Source organism: Ambystoma mexicanum, chromosome 3p, assembly GCF_040938575.1.
Source record: "Ambystoma mexicanum isolate Mex_15411 chromosome 3p, UKY_AmexF1_1, whole genome shotgun sequence".
Taxonomy (NCBI): domain Eukaryota; kingdom Metazoa; phylum Chordata; class Amphibia; order Caudata; family Ambystomatidae; genus Ambystoma; species Ambystoma mexicanum.
The window spans coordinates 550313800-550333432 of record NC_090925.1 but is presented as its reverse complement, the minus strand read 5'-3'; the positions used below and the strand labels follow the sequence as shown (position 1 = coordinate 550333432).

At 50.1% G+C, this 19633-nt stretch overlaps 1 protein-coding gene across 1 annotated transcript in view; it reads left to right on the top strand.

Annotated features, from left to right (window-relative positions):
- Positions 1-19633, top strand: part of ARFGEF2 (ARF guanine nucleotide exchange factor 2) — a 2106550-nt gene that overhangs the window by 1029779 nt on the left and 1057138 nt on the right. The window contains exon 20 of the mRNA XM_069651280.1: positions 3495-3623. Within this exon, the coding sequence (XP_069507381.1) occupies positions 3495-3623 (129 nt within the window). The remainder of the gene's footprint in view (positions 1-3494; positions 3624-19633) is intronic.

Genomic DNA, 19633 nt, shown 5'->3' with positions numbered 1-19633 from the left:
AGAGGAATGGAGCGAGTGGGAGTTCTAATGAGGTGGATCTCCGTCTTACTAGCATTAAGGCAGAGATGACTGGCGGCACGCCATTCCTGAATAGTGGCCAGACAGTCTGATATGAGAGAAGAAGCTGAGGGAATCCTTAATGTATCTGTAGCAGGATGTTATGTATGTACTTGTATTTGTAATTGCCCAGAGAAGATATTCAACAAGTTTACTGGTTAAGTTAATTGGGTTCTTATCTTTTAGGTGATACTACCCGGAATTGACGACCAAAAGGCAGTGCAATGGATGGTTAGGAGACAAAGGGACTGTTTCCCAATGTTATCCTATGGAAGACGAGGGGAGACAAATGATTTGTTTACTTAGTTTCCTGACTCCGACTTTCCCAGATGACTTGATGGGACGACTGGGGGTTACTGGAGGTTGGATTTCCCTTCATTGTTTCGGGCAAGAGGGGCCCAGGAGCTGCGGATGCAAGGATTGCAACACCAGGCAATGAAGAAATGCAAGGTTCACCGATGCAGACCTCTTCAGGACACTTCACAGGATGGGGAAAGGCGAGTTCCAGCAACGGCCACCTCACACAAATGACGGCAAGCGTCCTTCCAGCTGCAGTTGAAGCTTTATAGGAGTTGATCCCTTGCGACTGAGATGCTGAAGTTCGCAGGGAAGACAACTTGTACCACAAGCTGGCGACCACTGAAGTTCTGGGTGCAACGGTGAAATGGTAACGCCTCTGGTAAGGAAGACCACGAGATGGTTGGTCAGTCCACCGGGTGATCCAGGGACAATCAAGAAGACTCACGATTAATGGATCCTCGAGAAGGCGGGTGCCACTAGTCCAAGAGCTATAGCGCCACTCAGGTTCATCAGAGATGAGGCAGTCCCAACAAGGCTTCACTGGGCCAGAGACAGGAAAGAATGCCAGCCTTCGTCATGAGTCTTCTTCAGATCTTCAGTTGGCTGTTCGCCTACAAGGGATTCTTAGCTCCAATGCTGATTGGACGAAACGGCCACAGGAGTCCTCTTGTACAAAATCAAGCCCAGAAGCAAGTCCAAGCACACCAATGGGAAGGATGCGCCCCATTCAAATAGCCAGTAGTTGTCCAATCATATTGGTCTCACTCATGCCCTGCACCCACATTCTCTGATGCCACAGATGTGGAGTGGGACCAGACAGTCCCACCCACTTCCTGGGGTAGACACACACCCAAACCCCTGCCACCAGCTTGTCCTTAGGCACGTATAAAAGTAACCAAAAATCCCTAGCGTAAAAGGCTAGGGTAATACAAAGGTATCCCCATTGGTAGATGTATGCAATGTTGAAAAGCTACAAAAATGTAAATGACAAAAGGGAAACAGTTTCCCAGTACTAAAAGTCTGAAGGATTTGCAGTCCAGGAAATGGTGGGCACCCTTGTGACCTGGTTGTCTTCACTTGATAAAGATGCATGTTGTTCCACTCTTCTCCGATGGGATATTTAGAAACTCGCCCCCCTTTTCCTGCTCAACAGTTTCTCACGGACAGCCTGCTCTGGACGAAAACACTCCCCACCCAATCTATGTACATGACATGTCCTAATACCTATGGCCTGGCGAGGTCAGGCAATTATCGACAATCACTCGCACCTGAGTTCCATTACACTTCCCCACACGGATAAAAGGCGGAGCACGAGAGCAGACTCTGAGCGAGGCAAAACACATGAAGGTACAGCAGTTTTGAGTTGGCAGTTGAAAAAGGGGAGAAAGATGTACAGGCACAAGAGGTTCGTGAGAGGGGCAACACCCTTGACCTAGTTGACAGGAAGCCGTTACTTTCAAGAAACCTTTAAGGCAGAAAGCGTAAGAGCAGGAAACGAGGCTAAATAATCCTGCATTGTGTGTTGGAGCTATCGAGGGTCCTCCCGCGTGACTGACCGCGTAACTGACCAAGGCGGGGGGGGGGGGGCGGGTGGAGTACCAGATGCTGTGCTATCGTCCTTGGCTCCAAGAAAAAAGAAGCGACGGAACAACACAGCCAATGAGTTGGGGGAGACTGGTCTGTGTTGAAGACAAGGTTGCAAGCTGGAAGGAACATTGTTAAACGCGTGTGTTGAAAGACGCGAGTGAAGCTAAATTGCTGGTGAATATTTGAACATTAGAAGAAACGATACAATACTGTTGACATTGGTCCAGCACTGTGAATGTGCTCAATCGAAGGTCTCTGTACGGTATCTTGACGAAAGGAAATGAAAGGAGAAGATTGATGGGAAGTGTAAATTGTGTGAAGTGAATCGAAGGGGATCTGAGCCCCAACGAGGGAGACAAAATTGTGAACATTGTAGAAAAGGGAATCTGAGTCCGGACGAGGGGTACCCGTGGTCCAAGCCCGAAAGAGGGAGACCAATCTTGAACTTGTGAAAGTGAACTCTTGCAAAAGGAAAGGAACTTTTGTGTTTTGTTTGCTGCATCAGGCCCTTTGCATTAAGAGACTGTCATTGCGAGAGATGCTTTGGCGGAGGGCCCTGATGCCTATGTGTTAAACTGTTACCTCATGGCCAAGAACCTAGAGTGTGCGAGAGCCTGCATGTGCCACCTTGCCCCGTGCTGAAAACGTGGGGAAGGGAGGCTAGTTGCTTAACTATCCTGACATATCATTTCTTGAACACTTCTTTTGCGTAGATTATCCCACACCATTTTGTATTTAGAAGTAAGGATTGGCAATAGGTTTATTAGTATAGGCCCTTTTATTTTGACAGACTCCACTAGGACTGCGTTATTATGTGATGGTCGTGGCTTGCTCCCATCCTTAGTTTTAGGTTTAGATGGGCGTTTTACCAACCCAATAAAGTTCAAGAAGCGCCCTTGAACTGTGATCACTTGTTTTCTTCAATGTTTGATACCATGCCTTCCTTACAGTCTGCATATCAAAGCCTGGCATGGGGTCTGGGTCAGGAACTATCATCAGACCACTGGACAAAGATTAGCACTAGGACACAGAGAGCCCCCATATGCACTCTACACAAGGACCCTTATTACAAGTTGCTCTTAGGTTGTATAGAACACCGATCTGTTAGAAACACATGGGAGTCTGTCCTTTGTTGGCGTGGTTGTAGAGGTACTGGTACCTTTTTGCATGTTCTGTGGCTTTTTCTTAGGCTGACTAAATACTGGGAGGAGATATTCCATGCAATCTGGGATCACCAAACCGCGTGTGCCAGGGGAATCCCGCATTTAAGAGAAATGTATCCATGCCTTGAACTGTATACTCACACAGCCCATGAACCTTTAGAGTTGTTTTCTTACAGGCATTGCTTCGAAGAAGCCAATTTATCAAACAGTTTGAAATATGGTTGTGACAGTACACAATGTTTTAATGCCCTTAAACGGCTAACTGCTTACTAAATAGCTGTTCACTTCCTGTGCCGGCCAAATGAATTGTGGAGGATTTTGCTGCGTTTTATTTTAACCTTGGTTGAACAATATGCAAATATGTAGTAATTGTGTTTTTTTATTTAGCTTATATGGACTCCCCTGTTGGCAGCGTACAGCATTGGCCTTCAGAACTGTGATGACACCGAAGTTGCTTCCCTGTGCTTGGAAGGAATACGATGTGCAATTCGAATAGCATGTATTTTTGGCATGCAGGTTTGTATGTGTAACATAATGTCTAAATTTGCTAGTCTAGTTTTCAACATGCATTTTCTAGTGATCTTTATTTAATTGGAAAAGAGTAGTTTATCTGCTGAATGATGCTTTTTTTACATTAAAGTTTGCTAACCGAGGCAACAGGGTTCTCATTTCCGATGTTAATTGTGATTGTGGAGGCTAAAACAAAGTCACTGAATTAAGAAGTTCTAATGTTTAGCAAAGTGACGCCCATTTTACTTTTCACTACTAACACTGTGTAGTTTCCCCTATGCATTGTTCCTCCTTGTTGGATTTTTTTTCCCCATCACACACATATTGCTTAAAGAATGCTTGTGAAAACTCAAATCAAAGATCTTCATATTTGGGCCTAGAAAAGGTTGTTGGTAGGGAACCTGAAGGGCAGAATGGCATCATAATAGGCCTGAACTATAAAGGCAAGGCACTGTTTATGCTTTGATGTTCTCCTTTGATGAACAAGCTCAATACTTATAAGGAATCGTGTATCCCAAAATATCAAAGCATAAAAGGATGGGACTTGGCTGTGCCTTCCTTGTAACATAATTTAAATTTGCGTTTAGGTCTTTCAGATTCAATCTAACTGACCCCCGGTGCACTGTCAGATATATATATATATTGGGTGTGAGTCTGTTCCTTGCAAACCTGATGACTACAGCTACCAGAAGTCCTTGCAGCAGAATCATCACTAAGTGTTAACACCTGCACTTGCTGTGAGCTGCAAGTTTAGACAGCCTCCCTGATGACGTGTATTGGCACAGAAACCGGTCGGAGGAGAACACCTGTAGCTGAGAAGGTTTACTGTGCAGGGAACTGGAGTGCGCCCCTCTCCTTCTTTTTTCCATATATATACATATATACACATATACACACACTTGGAGGGAGTCCTTTTTTGTCTTTGAAAAGGACTATGGTTATCAAGTCTGTAGCAGCTGTACAACTAAACTTAAAAAAAGACTTGTCCTCACTTGAAGCAAAATTCTTGTGCTAATTGCTGGCTCATAACCCTCCCCCACCTGCCCCAACATATTTGCCTTCCTAAACCTCTTTGCAGCACCATAGAGTGTTTAATCTGTTCTCTCTCCTAGTTAATAGGCATTACAGGCATAAATAATGTTTCTACTGTTAATTGCGTGCATCTTCGGTTATTCCCCAGAACATCTCTTGTCCACATTCAAATTAACAAGTCAACTAAGAAAATGGGCAATCAAATTAAAACTAATGTATTCATACAAAATAATGGTAAACATTTAGATATTACAAAACGCAATTCATAACTGTAGCATTGTGATAAAACATCCAGGTGTGGTGTATCTTAAGTAAATAATACATGGTGCTTTGTGACAAAAGGAGGATAAAGGGTAGGTTTTGAGGGTGATACTGGTAAACAAGTAGATTCCTTGATTATATGTTGCTTTACACTCAAAGCTCTTTTCGCGACAGAGCTTACAAAGGTCACTTATCAGCAAGGAATTGCACTTGGTCAAATCCCCTATTAAGGAAGGAGGTATTAACTCATCAATAGCAGAATAAGATAGCACAAGAAGAAAGGTGCTAAAAACAATGGTTCTCTTCCCACATCCCGAAGAACAAGGTTTCTAATGTAATATGTCAATTATATAGCGCCTATTCCCATGGGTGTTCCCTGGGGCACTGTAAGTGAACACCCTCGAGGGACCGAAGTCTGTTGTATGGAAGATTCGTCGGAGGAGTTTAGAATGCGTGTGTACATTTTAGCCAATACGAAGGTTGCCAGGGGTGGCCAAGTCCCTGTGCCACATTCAGAGACAGGCCTTGGACTACATACCACCGGACAAAATGTATTCTAAAATCAGAGTAATGAACATCAACTGGGGTTTCATGTCATCTTTTTAAAGAGATCACCACAACGCTTCACTATACTGCAGGTCCAATCTGGAAACATACCAAATACGAGTCAAGATTTACTCCTGGCATGCACGAAGGTGGGGGGGTGAGGGATGGGGGGGGTGAGCAAGCACATCAAACTGTGGTTTTGTGAAAACGTTGTAAAGCGTAGGTGAGGTACAAGAGCCCCGAGGTACCCCACAAGGTACCGGAGTGGGTTCTGCAGAAGCAGTAGGTGAGAATACCCTCATCTGCCTGTTGTCCAGGAAGGAGCTGATCCATTTGGTAGCTTTATCAGAGAAGTGTACAGCCGATTTCAGGTGGCGACAGAGGATTTGATGGTTGACAAGATCAAAGGCTGCCGATAGATCGAGGAGTAGTAGTAAGGCCAGTTTACCGTTATCTTTTAAGTCCTCAATTTGGGTTTTCAGATCTAGTAAGGCTGTTTCCGTCCCGTGTTTGGGACGGAAACCAGATTGTCTTGTGCCAAGTAAGTTGTTGTTGTCTAGGTAATTTTTAATCTGTAAATACGCTGCCCTGTCCAGAATTTTCAGTAAGAAAGGGACTGTGGTGATCGGCCTATAGTTAGTAGGGATACTCGGGTCCAGCGATGGTTTTTTCAGCAGTGGGATGACCCAAGCGTCCTTAAGGTTGTTGGGGACAAAGCCTGAGTGGAACGAGGAGTTAATAAAGGCAGTGATGAAAGGAGCCAGTTCATGGGCAGATTCCTTGATGATGGGATGCGGGGCAGGAGTTGCCTTGACAGTTGGATGGTTTCAATTTGCTAATGATACTTTCCACCTCGTTAATGGTAAGAGGGGCAAAGCTGAAGGGAGTGTGCTTAAAAATTGTGTTTTTAGGTTTATTGGTCAATGGTTTGCGAAGGGAGGAGGTTTGCAGGTAATTTTGCTTGATATTAATTTTAGCTTGTAATGTAGTTATTTTAGTAAGGAGAGCTTTTTGAATATTCTCACACCAGTTGCTATCCTTATTGCAGTTGTCTGGGGTGGAGGAAGGGGCTTCTAATTCTTTCAGAATTTTGAATAACTCCTTTGTGTTGGAGTCGGCCTGTGAGATACTTTGGTTGTATGTATATTTTTTGGCTTGTAGAATTGCTTCCTTGTAATTAAAGGTTGCTAGGATGAGGTTGTCTTTGTTAGTCTCGCAGGGTAGACTTTTCCAGAGTGCTTCAGCGCTCCGCTTTGCTTTGCGGAGGGATGAAAGATATGGCGTGAACCAGGAATTGAGGGGTGCACTCTGTTTTGGTTTTCTAGTTTTAAGAGGTGCTATGGTGTTGATAGCTTTAAGCAAGGTATGGTTGAAGATATCCACCAGGACCGTTGGGTCATCTGGTGAGAGAGCATGATTATTAAGTATGGGCAAGATCAGGGGGAGAAGTTTGGCCTTGGTAATATCCTTTTTATTTCTAGTAGGGATGGATGGTGCAATATTAGGTTTGGTGTGGGGGTCTGTGGCTGGTATGTTAAAAGTGATGATGTGGTGGTCAGACCAAGCACATGGATCATTAGAGATGATATGCGTGTTGCAATTTAAGTCGCCAATCCAATTAAGCGGCCTCCCTTTTGAATGGGTAGGTTCAAGAATGCGATGAGAGAATCCTAGATTAGAGATATTACTGGCAATCTCGCCAGCATGTGAGTCATTGGGATCAGAAAATCCAAGGTTGAGGTCACCAAGTAGTAAGACCTGGGAGTTAGGTTTGGTGTTGTCTGGCAAGATAGTAGAGATATCGTTGGAGAAGGTAGCAAGTGGGCCCGGTGGTCTGTAAATGAGGTGCATAGCGGCTGTATTGTTGTGCGAAAGAGAAAGTTTGACTGAGATGGACTCAGCAGAATTGAATTGTGTGTTAGGGATCAGACTTATGTTAATGTCATCTTTGTGGATGAATGCAACTCAACCTCCTTTGGAGAGTCTAGAGTTGCAGTCATTTCTAATAATGAAATATCCATTAGGAATGGCAAGTGCCAGTAAAGGGCCTGAAGCTGCGTGAAGCCGTGTTTCCGTGATGGCAATAAAGTCGAGGTTTTGTGTGGTAATGAGATCAGCGATGTCAAGGGCATGGGCGGTGAGGGATCTAGCATTGATAAGAGCACCCCTCATCTCATTTTTAAGCGGTGTCTTAAGGTTGTCTGGTTGTACCTGGGCAGGATGTGTTTGGCTGGTGTTAGTGTGGTTAATGTGGGTAATAGTTTGGCGTTTGGGTACGTAAAGGAATCTGGTATTTCTTACATGCAACGGGCATGGTTGGTTAGGAGTGGGTTTAGTAGCAAAATGTTGGAGCCAAAAGGCAGGAGAGTTGAGGTATGGATTAGTGTTGTGTAGGAAGTTGGGCTTTTGGGTAGAGCAGTGTATCGGTGTAGCAGGTGAGATAGGTGCAATGGAATGAAGGGCTATTGGCGCAGAGGCCAGAATCGGATCTAGTGGCATGGTAGGCTTGTGGTCCAGGTTAGCCTTGTGTGAGGCATTTAACACTTGTCTATTCAGGGGAGTAACTAGAGCCCATAGTGCGGTGAGATGGCAGATAGTATAGAGGTGCAGCAGCATATCGGACTCGGGGTGTGATGTTAGTGGCAAGGAGTCAAATGCTATATTAGGCAATGCAGTGTAATGCCACCTAGGGCTGATGCAGCAAGCACAAATAGCAGCATAGGTCTAGGTGCAGGGCATGGTCAATTAAATCAACAATAGGGGACATGGAAGAGGCTAAATGCAATAGTCACGCACGGGGCCGCCTAGGGCTAGGTGCAGCAAAATCAACATAGGCTGAATGCAATGGTCTGCTCCCCCAGGGGAGTTTGTTCAGGATGACCTTACGGATATCCTCGACAACTGACCCGGTACTGCCATTCCATATGGCTCTGCAAAGAAGGGTGGCAGCGGCTTGGACTGCTCCGGAGAGTCTCCCGGCAGTGAGCAAGTCTTTGTCGCGAAAATACCGCCCAGCCAGTAGTGACCCCTGCTACTTGTCCAAGCACCCTACTCCGGAGAGTTTGGTGGTGCAGGCGGCTACGGCCCCGGCAAAGCAGGCGTCGTACCCTACCATCCCTCCTGATGGGGACGACAAGCGTTTTGACGGCTGGGCGAAGAAAGTGTTTTCTGCAGGGGGTATGGCGCTTCAGGCGGCCAACTCCATTTGTGCCTTGTCTCGTTTCACGCACTCTGTGGAACTGTGTTTCCTTGCCGGCTGAACATATTCCCGAAGGGGATGAACGAGATAGTTTCCTTGCCATGGTTCAGGATGGCAAGGATGCTATGTGTGAGGCCGTCAGCCGGGTTTGGACATGGCAGATTGCGTCAGTTGGTCCATGGGGGCGAGCACCGTGATACGCAGGTTTGCGTGGTTGCGGAAGTCGGGGTTTGCTCCTGATGTGCAGGCCCGGCTCCTCAACATGCCCTTTGACCGGGAACATCTTTTTGGCAGCAAGGCTGACGAGAGCCTTGAGATATTGCAGACCTCCAAAGCTGCAGCAAAGTCGTTGGGTGCTGCAGTTCGACAACCTCCGACTTTTCGTCCTAGAGGACAGCAATGGAGGGGAGGTTCCTTTCGTTATTACTCATCCTTTGGTAAAGCGAGAAGAGCTGTCAGTCAAAGGGGCCACCGTAGGAGTGCCGGAGGTGGAAAACAAGGTACTCGAGGTGCCAAGGCCGCTCAGGCTGTTGCCTCTTTGCCCTCAGGCAATGTCGCAGCCGCTTCAGCTCAGTCATGAAGCCATGTCCCATGGTTCGCCGGTAGGGGGAAGGCTGGCGCAGCATCTTGCAGACTGGCGCGCCGTTACTTCAGATGTGTGGGTTCTGGAGATCATAACCTACGGCTACTGTCTTCCTTTCCGGCAAAGGCCTCAAGACAATCCACCAGGGAATCTCTCTTTGAAGAGTCCGGATCCGCTCCTTACGCAGGAAATTCAATCCCTGCTGGAGAAAGGCGCCATAGAACTGGTGCCTGTAGCAGAGAGGAACAAGGGATGGTATTTCCCTTATTTTTTGATTTCCAAGAAAGACGGGGGATTGAGACCCATCATGGACTTGCGCAGTTTGAACAAACTCCTCAGGAAGGACAAGTTCAAGATGGGTACTCTTTCTCAAGTCCTCCAGGCCCTACAACTTCAGGACTGGTTGGTGTCTCTCAACCTCAAGGATGCTTATTTTCATGTGCCGATCCATCCGAAGCACAAGAAGTACCTGAGGTTTGCGGTTGGCGACTCGCACTTTCAGTTTCAGGTCCTGCCGTTCGGATTGACCTCCACCCGAGGGTCTTCACCAAGCTCATGGTAGTGGTGGCAGCGCACCTCAGGAAAGGGGGGATTCACATCTACCCCTATCTGGACGATTGGTTGATAAGAGCGCACTCTCCCGAGCAAGTCCTGGATCATCTGTCAGTCACCTGCCACTCCCTCCACAAGCTGGGCTTCTCCCTCAACTTAAAGAAGTCCCATTTGACACCAACTCAGAGGCTCCAGTACATCGAAGCAGTGCTCGACACGTCCCTGGGGCAGTGTTTTCCTCCCCAGGTGAGGGCTCATCACATTCAGCAGATGGTGCACAAGTTTCAACTTACCCAGACTCTCCCAGCGTTCGAGTTCTTGAGACTGCTCGGCCTCATGGCATCCTGCATTCTTCTGGTGCCAGAGGCCAGGTTGCGGGTGAGATCTTTGCAGTGGGCACTCAAGTTCCAGTGGTCTTAGTCCTCCGGCAGGATGTCGGACCCTGTTCAGGTGCCGTCTTCGGTCGGCCGGGACCTTCTGTGGTGGGCCGACGAAGGCAATCTGATGAGGGGGGCTCCATTTTGGCTGCCCTGGCCGGAGATGACGATCGTGTCGGACGCATCCCTCACGGGATGGGGAGCTCATGCCAACGAGTTGACAGTCAGCGGTCGTTGGTCTCCGTCGGAGTCCAGACTCCATATCAATCTGTTGGAGCTGAGGGCCGTCAGGCTAGCCCTGAAGGCTTTTCTGCCGACTGTGCGAGGAAAGAATGTCCTGATCCTGACGGACAACACGGTGGCCATGCACTACCACAACAAAAAGGGGGGGGGGCAGGGTCACTTCCTCTGTGCAGGGAGGCGATGCAGCTCTGGTTCTGGGGAATTCAGCAGGAAGTTTCGATCTCGGCAGTTCATCTGGCAGGAGATGAAAACGAGACGGCGGATGCTCTGGGCAGGTAGAGCGCGATCTCTCACCAGTGGGAGTTGGCTCAGGAGATTCTCCTGGAGAACTTCGCCCTTTGGGGGACCCCTCAAGTGGATCTCTTCGCCTCCAGTGTCAACTGGAAGTGCGAGAGGTTCTGCTTGTGGGAATTTCCTCCAAACGGAGCCTTAGGAGACGCGTTCGTGGTGGAGTGGTCATTCCCACTGCTGTACGCTTTTCCTCCAGTCCCCGTCATACCGCAAGTACTGCAGAGGTTACGGAGGTTCGGTTCCCGGATGATCCTCATTGCTCCGGCGTGGGCCCGTAGGACATGGTACCCGGACCTTCTCGGTTTGTCCATCTGCCCTCCATGTCGTCTTCCCTACCGAGACGATCTGCTCTCACGAGAGGGGGGGGTCAGGTTCTCCATCCAGAGGTCTGGTCCCTCAACCTTCACGGTTGGTTTCTGAAAGGTTGAGGTATAAGGATTGGGACCTCCTTGAAGACGTGATGGAGGTGTTGCTTTCGGCCAGAAGGCCCGCAACAAAGTCCCTGTACCGTTGCCGTTGGAGGAATTTCTGCGACTGGTGCAGGGTTAAGAACATGGATCCTTTTGCATGTGACATTCTCATGGTTCTGTCTTTTTTGCTTTCTTTGGCCCACAAGTGGGTACCATTAAAGGTTACCTGGCGGCGCTGTCCATATTTAAGCGCTCGTCTGAAGAGTGTTCCTATTTTCAAATTCCTTTAATTTCTCAGTTTCTGAAAGGGCTCACTAATGTGCTCCTTCCATCACCTTTCCAGGTGCCCGGTTGGGTTTTGAACCTTGTTCTCAAGTTTCTGATGGGTGCTCTGTTTGAGCCTTTGCATTCATGCCCTTTGAGACTGTTAACTCTCAAAACGGTATTTTTAGTTGCGGTCACTTCCGCTCGCAGAGTGAGTGAGTTACAGGCACTTCCAGTTAAGCCACCCTTCACTGTATTTCATAAGGACAGGGTTGTCCTTAGAGTTCGTCCTTCTTTTCTTCCAAAGGTGGTGTCGGAATTTCATTTAGGCCAGAAGGTTGTTCTTCCGGCATTTTATCCTCCTCCTCCTGGTAAGGAAGAGGAGAGGCTCCATAGGCTTGATCCTAGGAGAGCGTTAAGCTTTTATATTTCACGCATGTCCCGGGTCAGAGTGGACGATCAGCTCTTTATTGGTTACGCTGGTAAGCGTTTGGGACAGGCTGTGATGAAACAGACTTTGTCTCGCTGGATTATTTTGGCTATCTGAGTGTTACCGCTTGAAGGTTAAGGACCCACCGGTCGGTTTACGGGCCCATTCTACCAGGGGTATAGCTGCCTCTACTGCCCTGTAGAGGGGTGTTCCTATTCGCAACATCTGTGATGCAGCCACCTGGGCTTCGGTACATACTTTTGTATGTCACTATTCCCTCGATTCCATCCGGGGGCAGGATCTGGCCTTTGGCAAGGCGGTCCTTTACTCTGCAATTTGATTGGGCATGCTAAATTTCTGTTTTCTAAATTCTTTTCCCACCTCCTTGCATTGTTACTGCTTTGGGAGCCTGTCATACATATGGAATACATCGGAGGACCCAATCCCCTCGAAGAACAAGTTACTCTCTTACCTGGTAACGTTCTTTCGATGGGATGGTCCGACGACGTATTCAATATCGCTCCCTCCCTACCTACCCCACTACAGAATTTCTTATGCGATTGCAGCTTACGTTTCCGCAAGGCTTTGTGTGTCAGACTGGCAGAAGACTGGTGGCACACGTTCTGGGAGAAAACTACAACTGAGGCTACGGGCGTTGTGCGTCCTACTTCTAACATCCAGTGACGTCGGCTGTTGGAGGAGGTCCTCGAGGGCGGCGTATCGACGCAGGACGCAGATGCCGATTTTCCGAAGCAGCACAGCTGTGATGATTACTGTCATAGATATAGAATACGACGTCGGACCATCCCATCGAAAGAACGTTACCAGGTAAGAGAATAACTCGTTCTTCTGTTCACCACTACCGCAATAATTAAAAGGAACATTGCAAAACAATGGGGGTCGGAAGTGACACCGAGCTATGATCAGTGGGTCACGGATGTGGACATTTGTATCGCAATGGAGCGCAGGGTGTACACGGCCAGAGTATGCCCAGCAAAGGCGCAAAAAGTATGGCAAAGATGGGATGGTGCCCACTGAAATACAACTCAGAATAGTTGATTGAAGGGACATGTTGGGACTTATCTTGGTGACTCTGATGGGTTCATAACGGGGGTGTGGGGTGTGTTCTTTTGTAACATGAAGATTCATTCGTACATTTTTGCGTGTACTGGGGGGAGACAGAAATTGGTCTTCATTTAGTGTGCTTGTACTTGTTTGTTTGTCTTAAAAACCAATAAAATGTGTTATAAAAAAAAAGAATCCAGACAGTGGGCCGGGTATTGCACTCACATGTGCTAGGAGGGCAGGCAATGCATTGCTCTTAAAAGGGCACCTTAGGAAATACACTCGGATCTTCTGGGAGGACAACAATCGAGCACATAGGATCCCTCTTTCGTAGTTGGCACGGTATGTAACTCTAGGGGGAGGGCTTGTTTGCACTAGACACAACTAGTGAAGGCAACTGATCACTATAAGAGGGCTAATATTATGTATTCATTTAGCACTTGGGTCTCTGTAACGTAGCACTGCTTTTTGTACATTGATTTGAACCCAGGATGTAGACTACGTTTGTACAGCGAACCCATTTTCTCACCTCACAGACCGCACCTTCGTTAGTTAGCGGTATGTGATCATTCCACACACCCGGCACTCTTATATAACACAAATACTATTGCACAACACCTTGTCCATAAGAATGAAGCTACTTTAATGACAGAAATTCCAACTGTAGCTTCTTGCATAATTCTCTATCTCCTTAAACTAAATGCACCCTGTTTAGTTCATAGTTTACCTCTGCTGCGCCCATCCAGACGCCATTCAGACATCGGTAATTAGCGTCTTGACCACCATCACATAACTTTAAATGTCTGAAATGCGCACACACATAATGGTACCTCTCCATTCGCTCAAATGTGGTCTCTGCTCCGTCCAAGGGCATTCAAGGGTTGTGTTGTAGAAGCGCATATTCGTAGGACTGTGCGCCATAAGAGCTAGTCATAGCGTATGTCGTAGAAGCATGGGTAATCCGAGCATGTGGTAAGAGTGTGTTTTGTAGTAGCGCAGAGCACCTGTCGCAGGAGCATGTTTCGCAAGAGTGTCATAGAAATGTGTGTCGTAGGAGCTCATGTTGTAGGAGAGCCTGTCGTAAGAGCGCATGTGGTAGGAGCGCATGTCATAGATACACTTGTCGTAGCAAAATGTCTCTTAAGAGTGTGTTGTAGGAGCGTGTGACCTAAGATGCAATGGTGTAATATGATCTGTGACAGTCCTACATTTTTGACAGTTTATATGAAAAATGTAAGTTCATTCTGAGCATGCACTATGTACAGATACATTTAAAACGTATATGATATGTAAGGGTATTCCCTTATTTTTTTATTTTTTTATTTCGAAAAAACAACGCTTACTTTCATGTGCCGATTCATCCCAAGCACAAGAAGTACCTGAGGTTTGCGACTCGCACTTTCAGTTTCGGGTCCTGCCGTTGGGATTGACCTCCGCCCCGAGGGTTTTCACAAAGTTCATGGTGGTGGTGGCAGCGTATCTCAAAGGGGGATTCACGTCTACCCCTACCTGGACGATTGGTTAATCAGGGCGCGCTCTCCTGAGCAAGTCCTGGATCATCGGTCAGTCACCTGCCACTCTTTCACAGGCTGGGTTTCTCCCTCAACTTGAAGTGCCACTTGATGCCAACCCAGCGGCTCCCGTACATCAGAGCTGTGCTCAACACATCCCTGGGGCAGTGTTTCCCTTCCCAGGTGACAGCTCATCACATTCTGCAGATTGCAGATGGTGCACAAGTTTCAACATGCCCAGAGTCTCCCGGCATTCGAGTTCTTGAGGTTGCTAGGCCTCATGGCATCCTGCATTCTCCTGGTGCCCGAAGCCAGGCTGTGGATGAGATCTCTGCAGTGGGCTCTCAAGATGCAGTGGTCGCAGTCCTCCGGCAGGATGTCGGATCCCGTTCAAGTGCCGCCCTCGGTCGCCCTGGATCTTCTGTGGTGGGCCGTCGAAGGCAATCTGATAAAGGGAGCTCCATTTTGGCTACCCTGGCCGGAGGTGACGATCGTGACGGATGCATCCCTCACGGGATGGGGAGCTCATGCCAACGAGTTGACAGTGAGCGTTCGTTGGACTCCAGAGTCCAGACTCCATATCAATCTGTTGGAGCGGAGGGCCATCAGGCTAGCTCTGAAGGATTTTCTGCCGACTGTTCGAGGGAAGAATGTCCTGATTCTGACAGACAACACAGTGGCCATGCACCACCTCAACAAAAAGAGGGGGGCAGCTTCACTTCCTCTGTGCAGAGAGGCGATGCAGCTCTGGTTCTGGGCCATCCAGCAGGAAATTTTGATCTCGGCAGTTCATCTGGCCGGAGACGACAACGAGGCGGCGGACGCTCTGAGCAGGCAAAGCACGGTCTCTCACGAGTGGGAGCTGTCTCAGGAGATTCTCCTGGAGATCTTCGCCCTTTGGGGGACCCCTCAAGTGGATCTCTTCGCCATCAGTGTCAACCAGAAGTGCGAAAGATTCTGCTTGCAGGAATTTCCTCCAAGAGGAGCCGTAGTGGTGTGGTCCTTCCCACTACTGTACGCGTTTCCTCCATTCCCCGTCATTCCGCAAGTGCTGAGGAGGTTACAGAGGTTTGGTTCCCGAATGATCCTCTTTGCTCCGGCATGGGCCCGGAGAACGTGGTATCCGGACCTTCTGGACATGTCCATCTGCCCTCCACACCGTCTTCCCTATCGAGATGATCTGCTCTCACGGGAAGGTGTCGGGTTCTCCACCCAGAGGCCAAGTCCCTCAACCTTCATGCTTGGCTTCTGAAAGGTTGAGGTATAAGGATTGGGACCTCCCTGAAGACGTGATGGAGGTGTTGCTTTCGGCCAGAAGGCCTGCAACAAAGTCCCTATACCGTTGCCGTTGGAGAAAGTTCTGTGACTGGTGCAGGGTTAAGAATGTGGATCCTTTTTCATGTGCCATTCCAGTGGTTCTCCAGCAGGGGGTCTGGCATGGATTCACATGCTCATGAATATTCCCCATCAGGCTGGGAATCCTCGGTAAAGAAAATTTCAGTATCCGTTTTGTTTCTGATCTGTCTTTCTTAGTAACCAATCACTGATCTCTGGGTCATACTGCCCCCAGCCAATGACTGCCCTCTCCCTAATCCCCACCTCTGGCAGCCATCCTCAGATTTTTACCGCACGCTCAAGTGTTGGGAGTCCTTGTGTTTAGCTCTCGAGTTTTTTACTGCGTTTTCGCGCTTTTTCAGGAGTATTTCTCATTTTTTGGTTTAATCGAGCCTCAAGCTCCACCGTTTCTAATTCCGATAACGGGGACCCGTTTCGGATTTCTTCTACGCCCCTCAAGGGTGAAGTTTTCGTCGAGTTTACACTTCCTAGAAGATTCCGAAAGATCTGCGGCCTACCTCAACATGGCCCAGGACAAGGGGAGCTCGACGCCTGGATCCAAGCTGTTCAGGAACTGCCCTGGATGCGGATTATATAACGTTTTCAAGGAGGACGAGCATTTGCAATGCCTCCACTGCCTGCATGGGGACAAGACGCACGTGGAGAAGGACTGTGCGTTCTGCAAGAACCTTTCGGAACGGACCAAACAGGATCGTCGTTCCTGCCTCGCCACCTGGCTGGAGAAGAGCACAGCAAGTGAGAAGGCGAAGAAGAAGTCTGAGCGGGTTTCTAAGTCCTTTGAGGGTGCCCCGGCGACGGGGGCCCAACAGAATACCAAGCACTGCGAGTCCGCGGGCTCCTGGAGCGCCGAAAGGTCGGGGTCTTCGGTTGCCAAGCAGGGCGCTACTTCCCCGGCACGTTCAACCACGAGCCAGCGCTCTGGTTCGGGGAAGAGGAAGTCCGAGAACCCGGGTAGGCTGCTGGAGCGGACCCGGTCGATCTCGAAGGGGGAGCGAGGCGCTGACCCTCCCCCCAAGGCGAAGGCCCAGGACGCACCTAAGGTGGTGAGGGCTTTGATCCACCCGGCTAAGGCCTCTACCTTAGTGGTCGCTGCGACCCTAGCAGAGCCGGCTGAGACTACGCCAATGGAAACGGCCTCTGGGCCCAGAGTATCCCTGCCGCCGTGGTGGGAATCCTCTTTCCAGCCCATCGCTAAGACCCCCCGTGAAGTCCCCGGCTGAAAGAGGGGGGGGGTGGCCATTACAGACTCGGAATCAGCCTCTGAGAAGGAACTGGTGGAGACCGAGAAGGGCCTCAACGAAAGGTCCAACGACCTCTGAACGAGAGGTTCAGAAACCTCAACGAGAGGTTCGAGAAGGTTCGATCCCAGGGGACGGTCCCTGCTGACGTGATCGAAGATAGCGACGACGAACAGGGCCCAAGGGAGCGGCCATCCCGTCCATCGCAGCCATTGCCCGAGCCCCAGGATAGCTCGGCGGCCATTTTGTTGGCAATTCAATCCTTATGTACCGAGATGAGGACGAGATTACCACGCACCCCGACGGAGGAGCCAGAACCAGGCCAGTCGGGAAGCCCTCCGAATAAGCGGAGGAGAGTCCACCCCGCTCCGCCCTGCATGCCTGCGAGACCGGTGGACCCCTCATCCCCCTCGCCGGGAAAGGATACGGCAACGGGGACGGATGATGGCGGCGGCGATAACACAGCGGACATCACCTCGTCACCCCCCCACCCCCTGCGAGCATCCCCAGCAGACGAGGTTGGCTCTTTCCACGCCATGATAACCAGGGCATCTGAGCTCTTCCAGCTCTGCCCTGAAGAACAGAAAAAGGAGGGGTTTCTGTACCAACGACGAGAGGCAAAGAGGAAGACGGTCCTCGCAGCGCCTTTACTCGATGACATCTGGGACGAGGGGCTTGCTGTCCTCAAGAACCCTGGAACCCTGCCACGACACCCGCCAAGAGGGACAGGTACGAGAAGAAGTACCGAGACCCCGATGCCTCCCCCTTGTGCCTCAGGGCCCAGCCCACACCGGACTCGGTCGTCTCGGCAGCGGCTAAGAAGAAGGCAGCGGGCATGGCAGCTTCAACTTCCACTTCCCCGCTGGACAGCGAGGGCAAGAAGTTGGACGACGAGTCATGTCGGCGGCGACGACGATTAAGGCGGCCAATGCCTTAGCGATCGTGGCCCGCTACGACAGGGAGCTCTGGTTCAAGATAGCTCCCCTGCTAGATTTCCTGCCTGATGACAAAAGGGCAGAGGCCCTAGAAATTCTGCAGGAGGGCCAGGTGGCGTCGGATCACGCCATAACGGTGGCGACGGACATCGCCGATACCGGATTTCGCCAACTGGGCAACAGAGTTTGCCTCCGACCACGGGGATGGCTCAAGGTGACAGACTTTCGCCAGGACGTCCAGACCAGAGTGTTGGATATGCCGTTCGATGGCAACAACCTCTTTCGTAAGGCGGTGGTTGAGTCTCTACAGGCCATCAAGACCGACTCAGAGACGGACCGGGCCCTTGGGGTGCTTCAGCAGTGACGGCCCTTTTGGAGCCCCGGAGGCAGACAGGGTGCCTCCAAAGGATCCAGCGGTGGCCCCTCCGCTTACCGGCAGGCGGCCCGCTCCTCTTCCCAGGAGGCCTACAGAGGTCGCAGCAAGCAAGGGGGATCCCGCTGTCGTCGTCAAGGAGGCCAAGGCGGCATGGCCTCCTCCAAACAAGACTGACCCGGCCGTGTCGTCTGGCCCCCACCGAAGCACCCCGGTGGGAGGCCGGCTGACGAAATTCATCAGCGTATGGGAGTCCATCTCCACCGACGGTTGGGTGCTAGACACCCTTGCCAACGGGCACTCACTGGAATTCCAAAAGAAGTACCCTCGCATTCCTCCCGTGGCCATGAAGGATAATCACGTCCCTCAACTACTGTTGGAAGTAAAGGCGATGCTCAAAAAAGGTGCCATCGAGCTCGTCCCCAGGAGGCTCTGGGGCTCCGGAGTGTACTCAAGGTACTTCCTCGTCAGAAAGAAGACGGGCGGCTGGCGCCCCATCCTGGACCTGCGTCAGTTAAACAAATACATCAAGGCGCAGAAATTCAGGATGGTCACCCTCCAGCAGGTGCTGGGACAGCTGGAGGGAAGGCTACTTCCTATCGTCGTTGGACCTGGAGGATGCTTGCTTCCACATCCCCATTCTAAAAAGACACAGGAAGTTCCTCAGGTTCTTGGTTCAGGGACGCCACTACCAATTCAGAGCCCTACCGTTCGGATTAAAGTCGGCACCCAGGGTTTTCACCAAGTGCCTGGCACCAGTGGTGGCGCGGCTGCGCTTGCAGGGGTTCCACATCTACCCCTACCTGGACGACTGGCTAATCCGGGCAAGGTCAAGGGAACTCGCGGTCGATCATACGGCGAGGACCGTCCGGTTGCTCACGGAGCTGGGGTTCGCCATCAACTACCCCAAATCCCACCTGGTTCCATCGCAGGTAGCACTGTTTTTGGGGGCGAAGCTCGATACAGTGGAGCAATTGGCCTCCCCTTCAGAGGAGAGGACCAAGACCATCCTGGGCAAGGTGCGGCGCCTGTTAGCCACGGACGTGGCCAGGGTGAGGTCCACCAAGTCCCTTCTCGGGATGATGTCCTCCTGCATCTACCTTGTGCTCCTTTGCAGACTTCAGATGCGTCCGCTACAGGAGTTCCTCGATGCCCGCTGGTTTCAGGCGAGGGGCTGCTTCGAGGACAGGATTCCCCTCGACGAGGAGTTCCGTCGGGTGATCCTATGGTGGGGCACCCGGGCTCACCTCACGACGGGCACGGACTTTCAAACCCTGGTGGGTCAAAAGACGGTGACTACGGACGCCTCTCTGGAGGGTTGGGGAGGCCCACACAGGAGATCTCCACGCA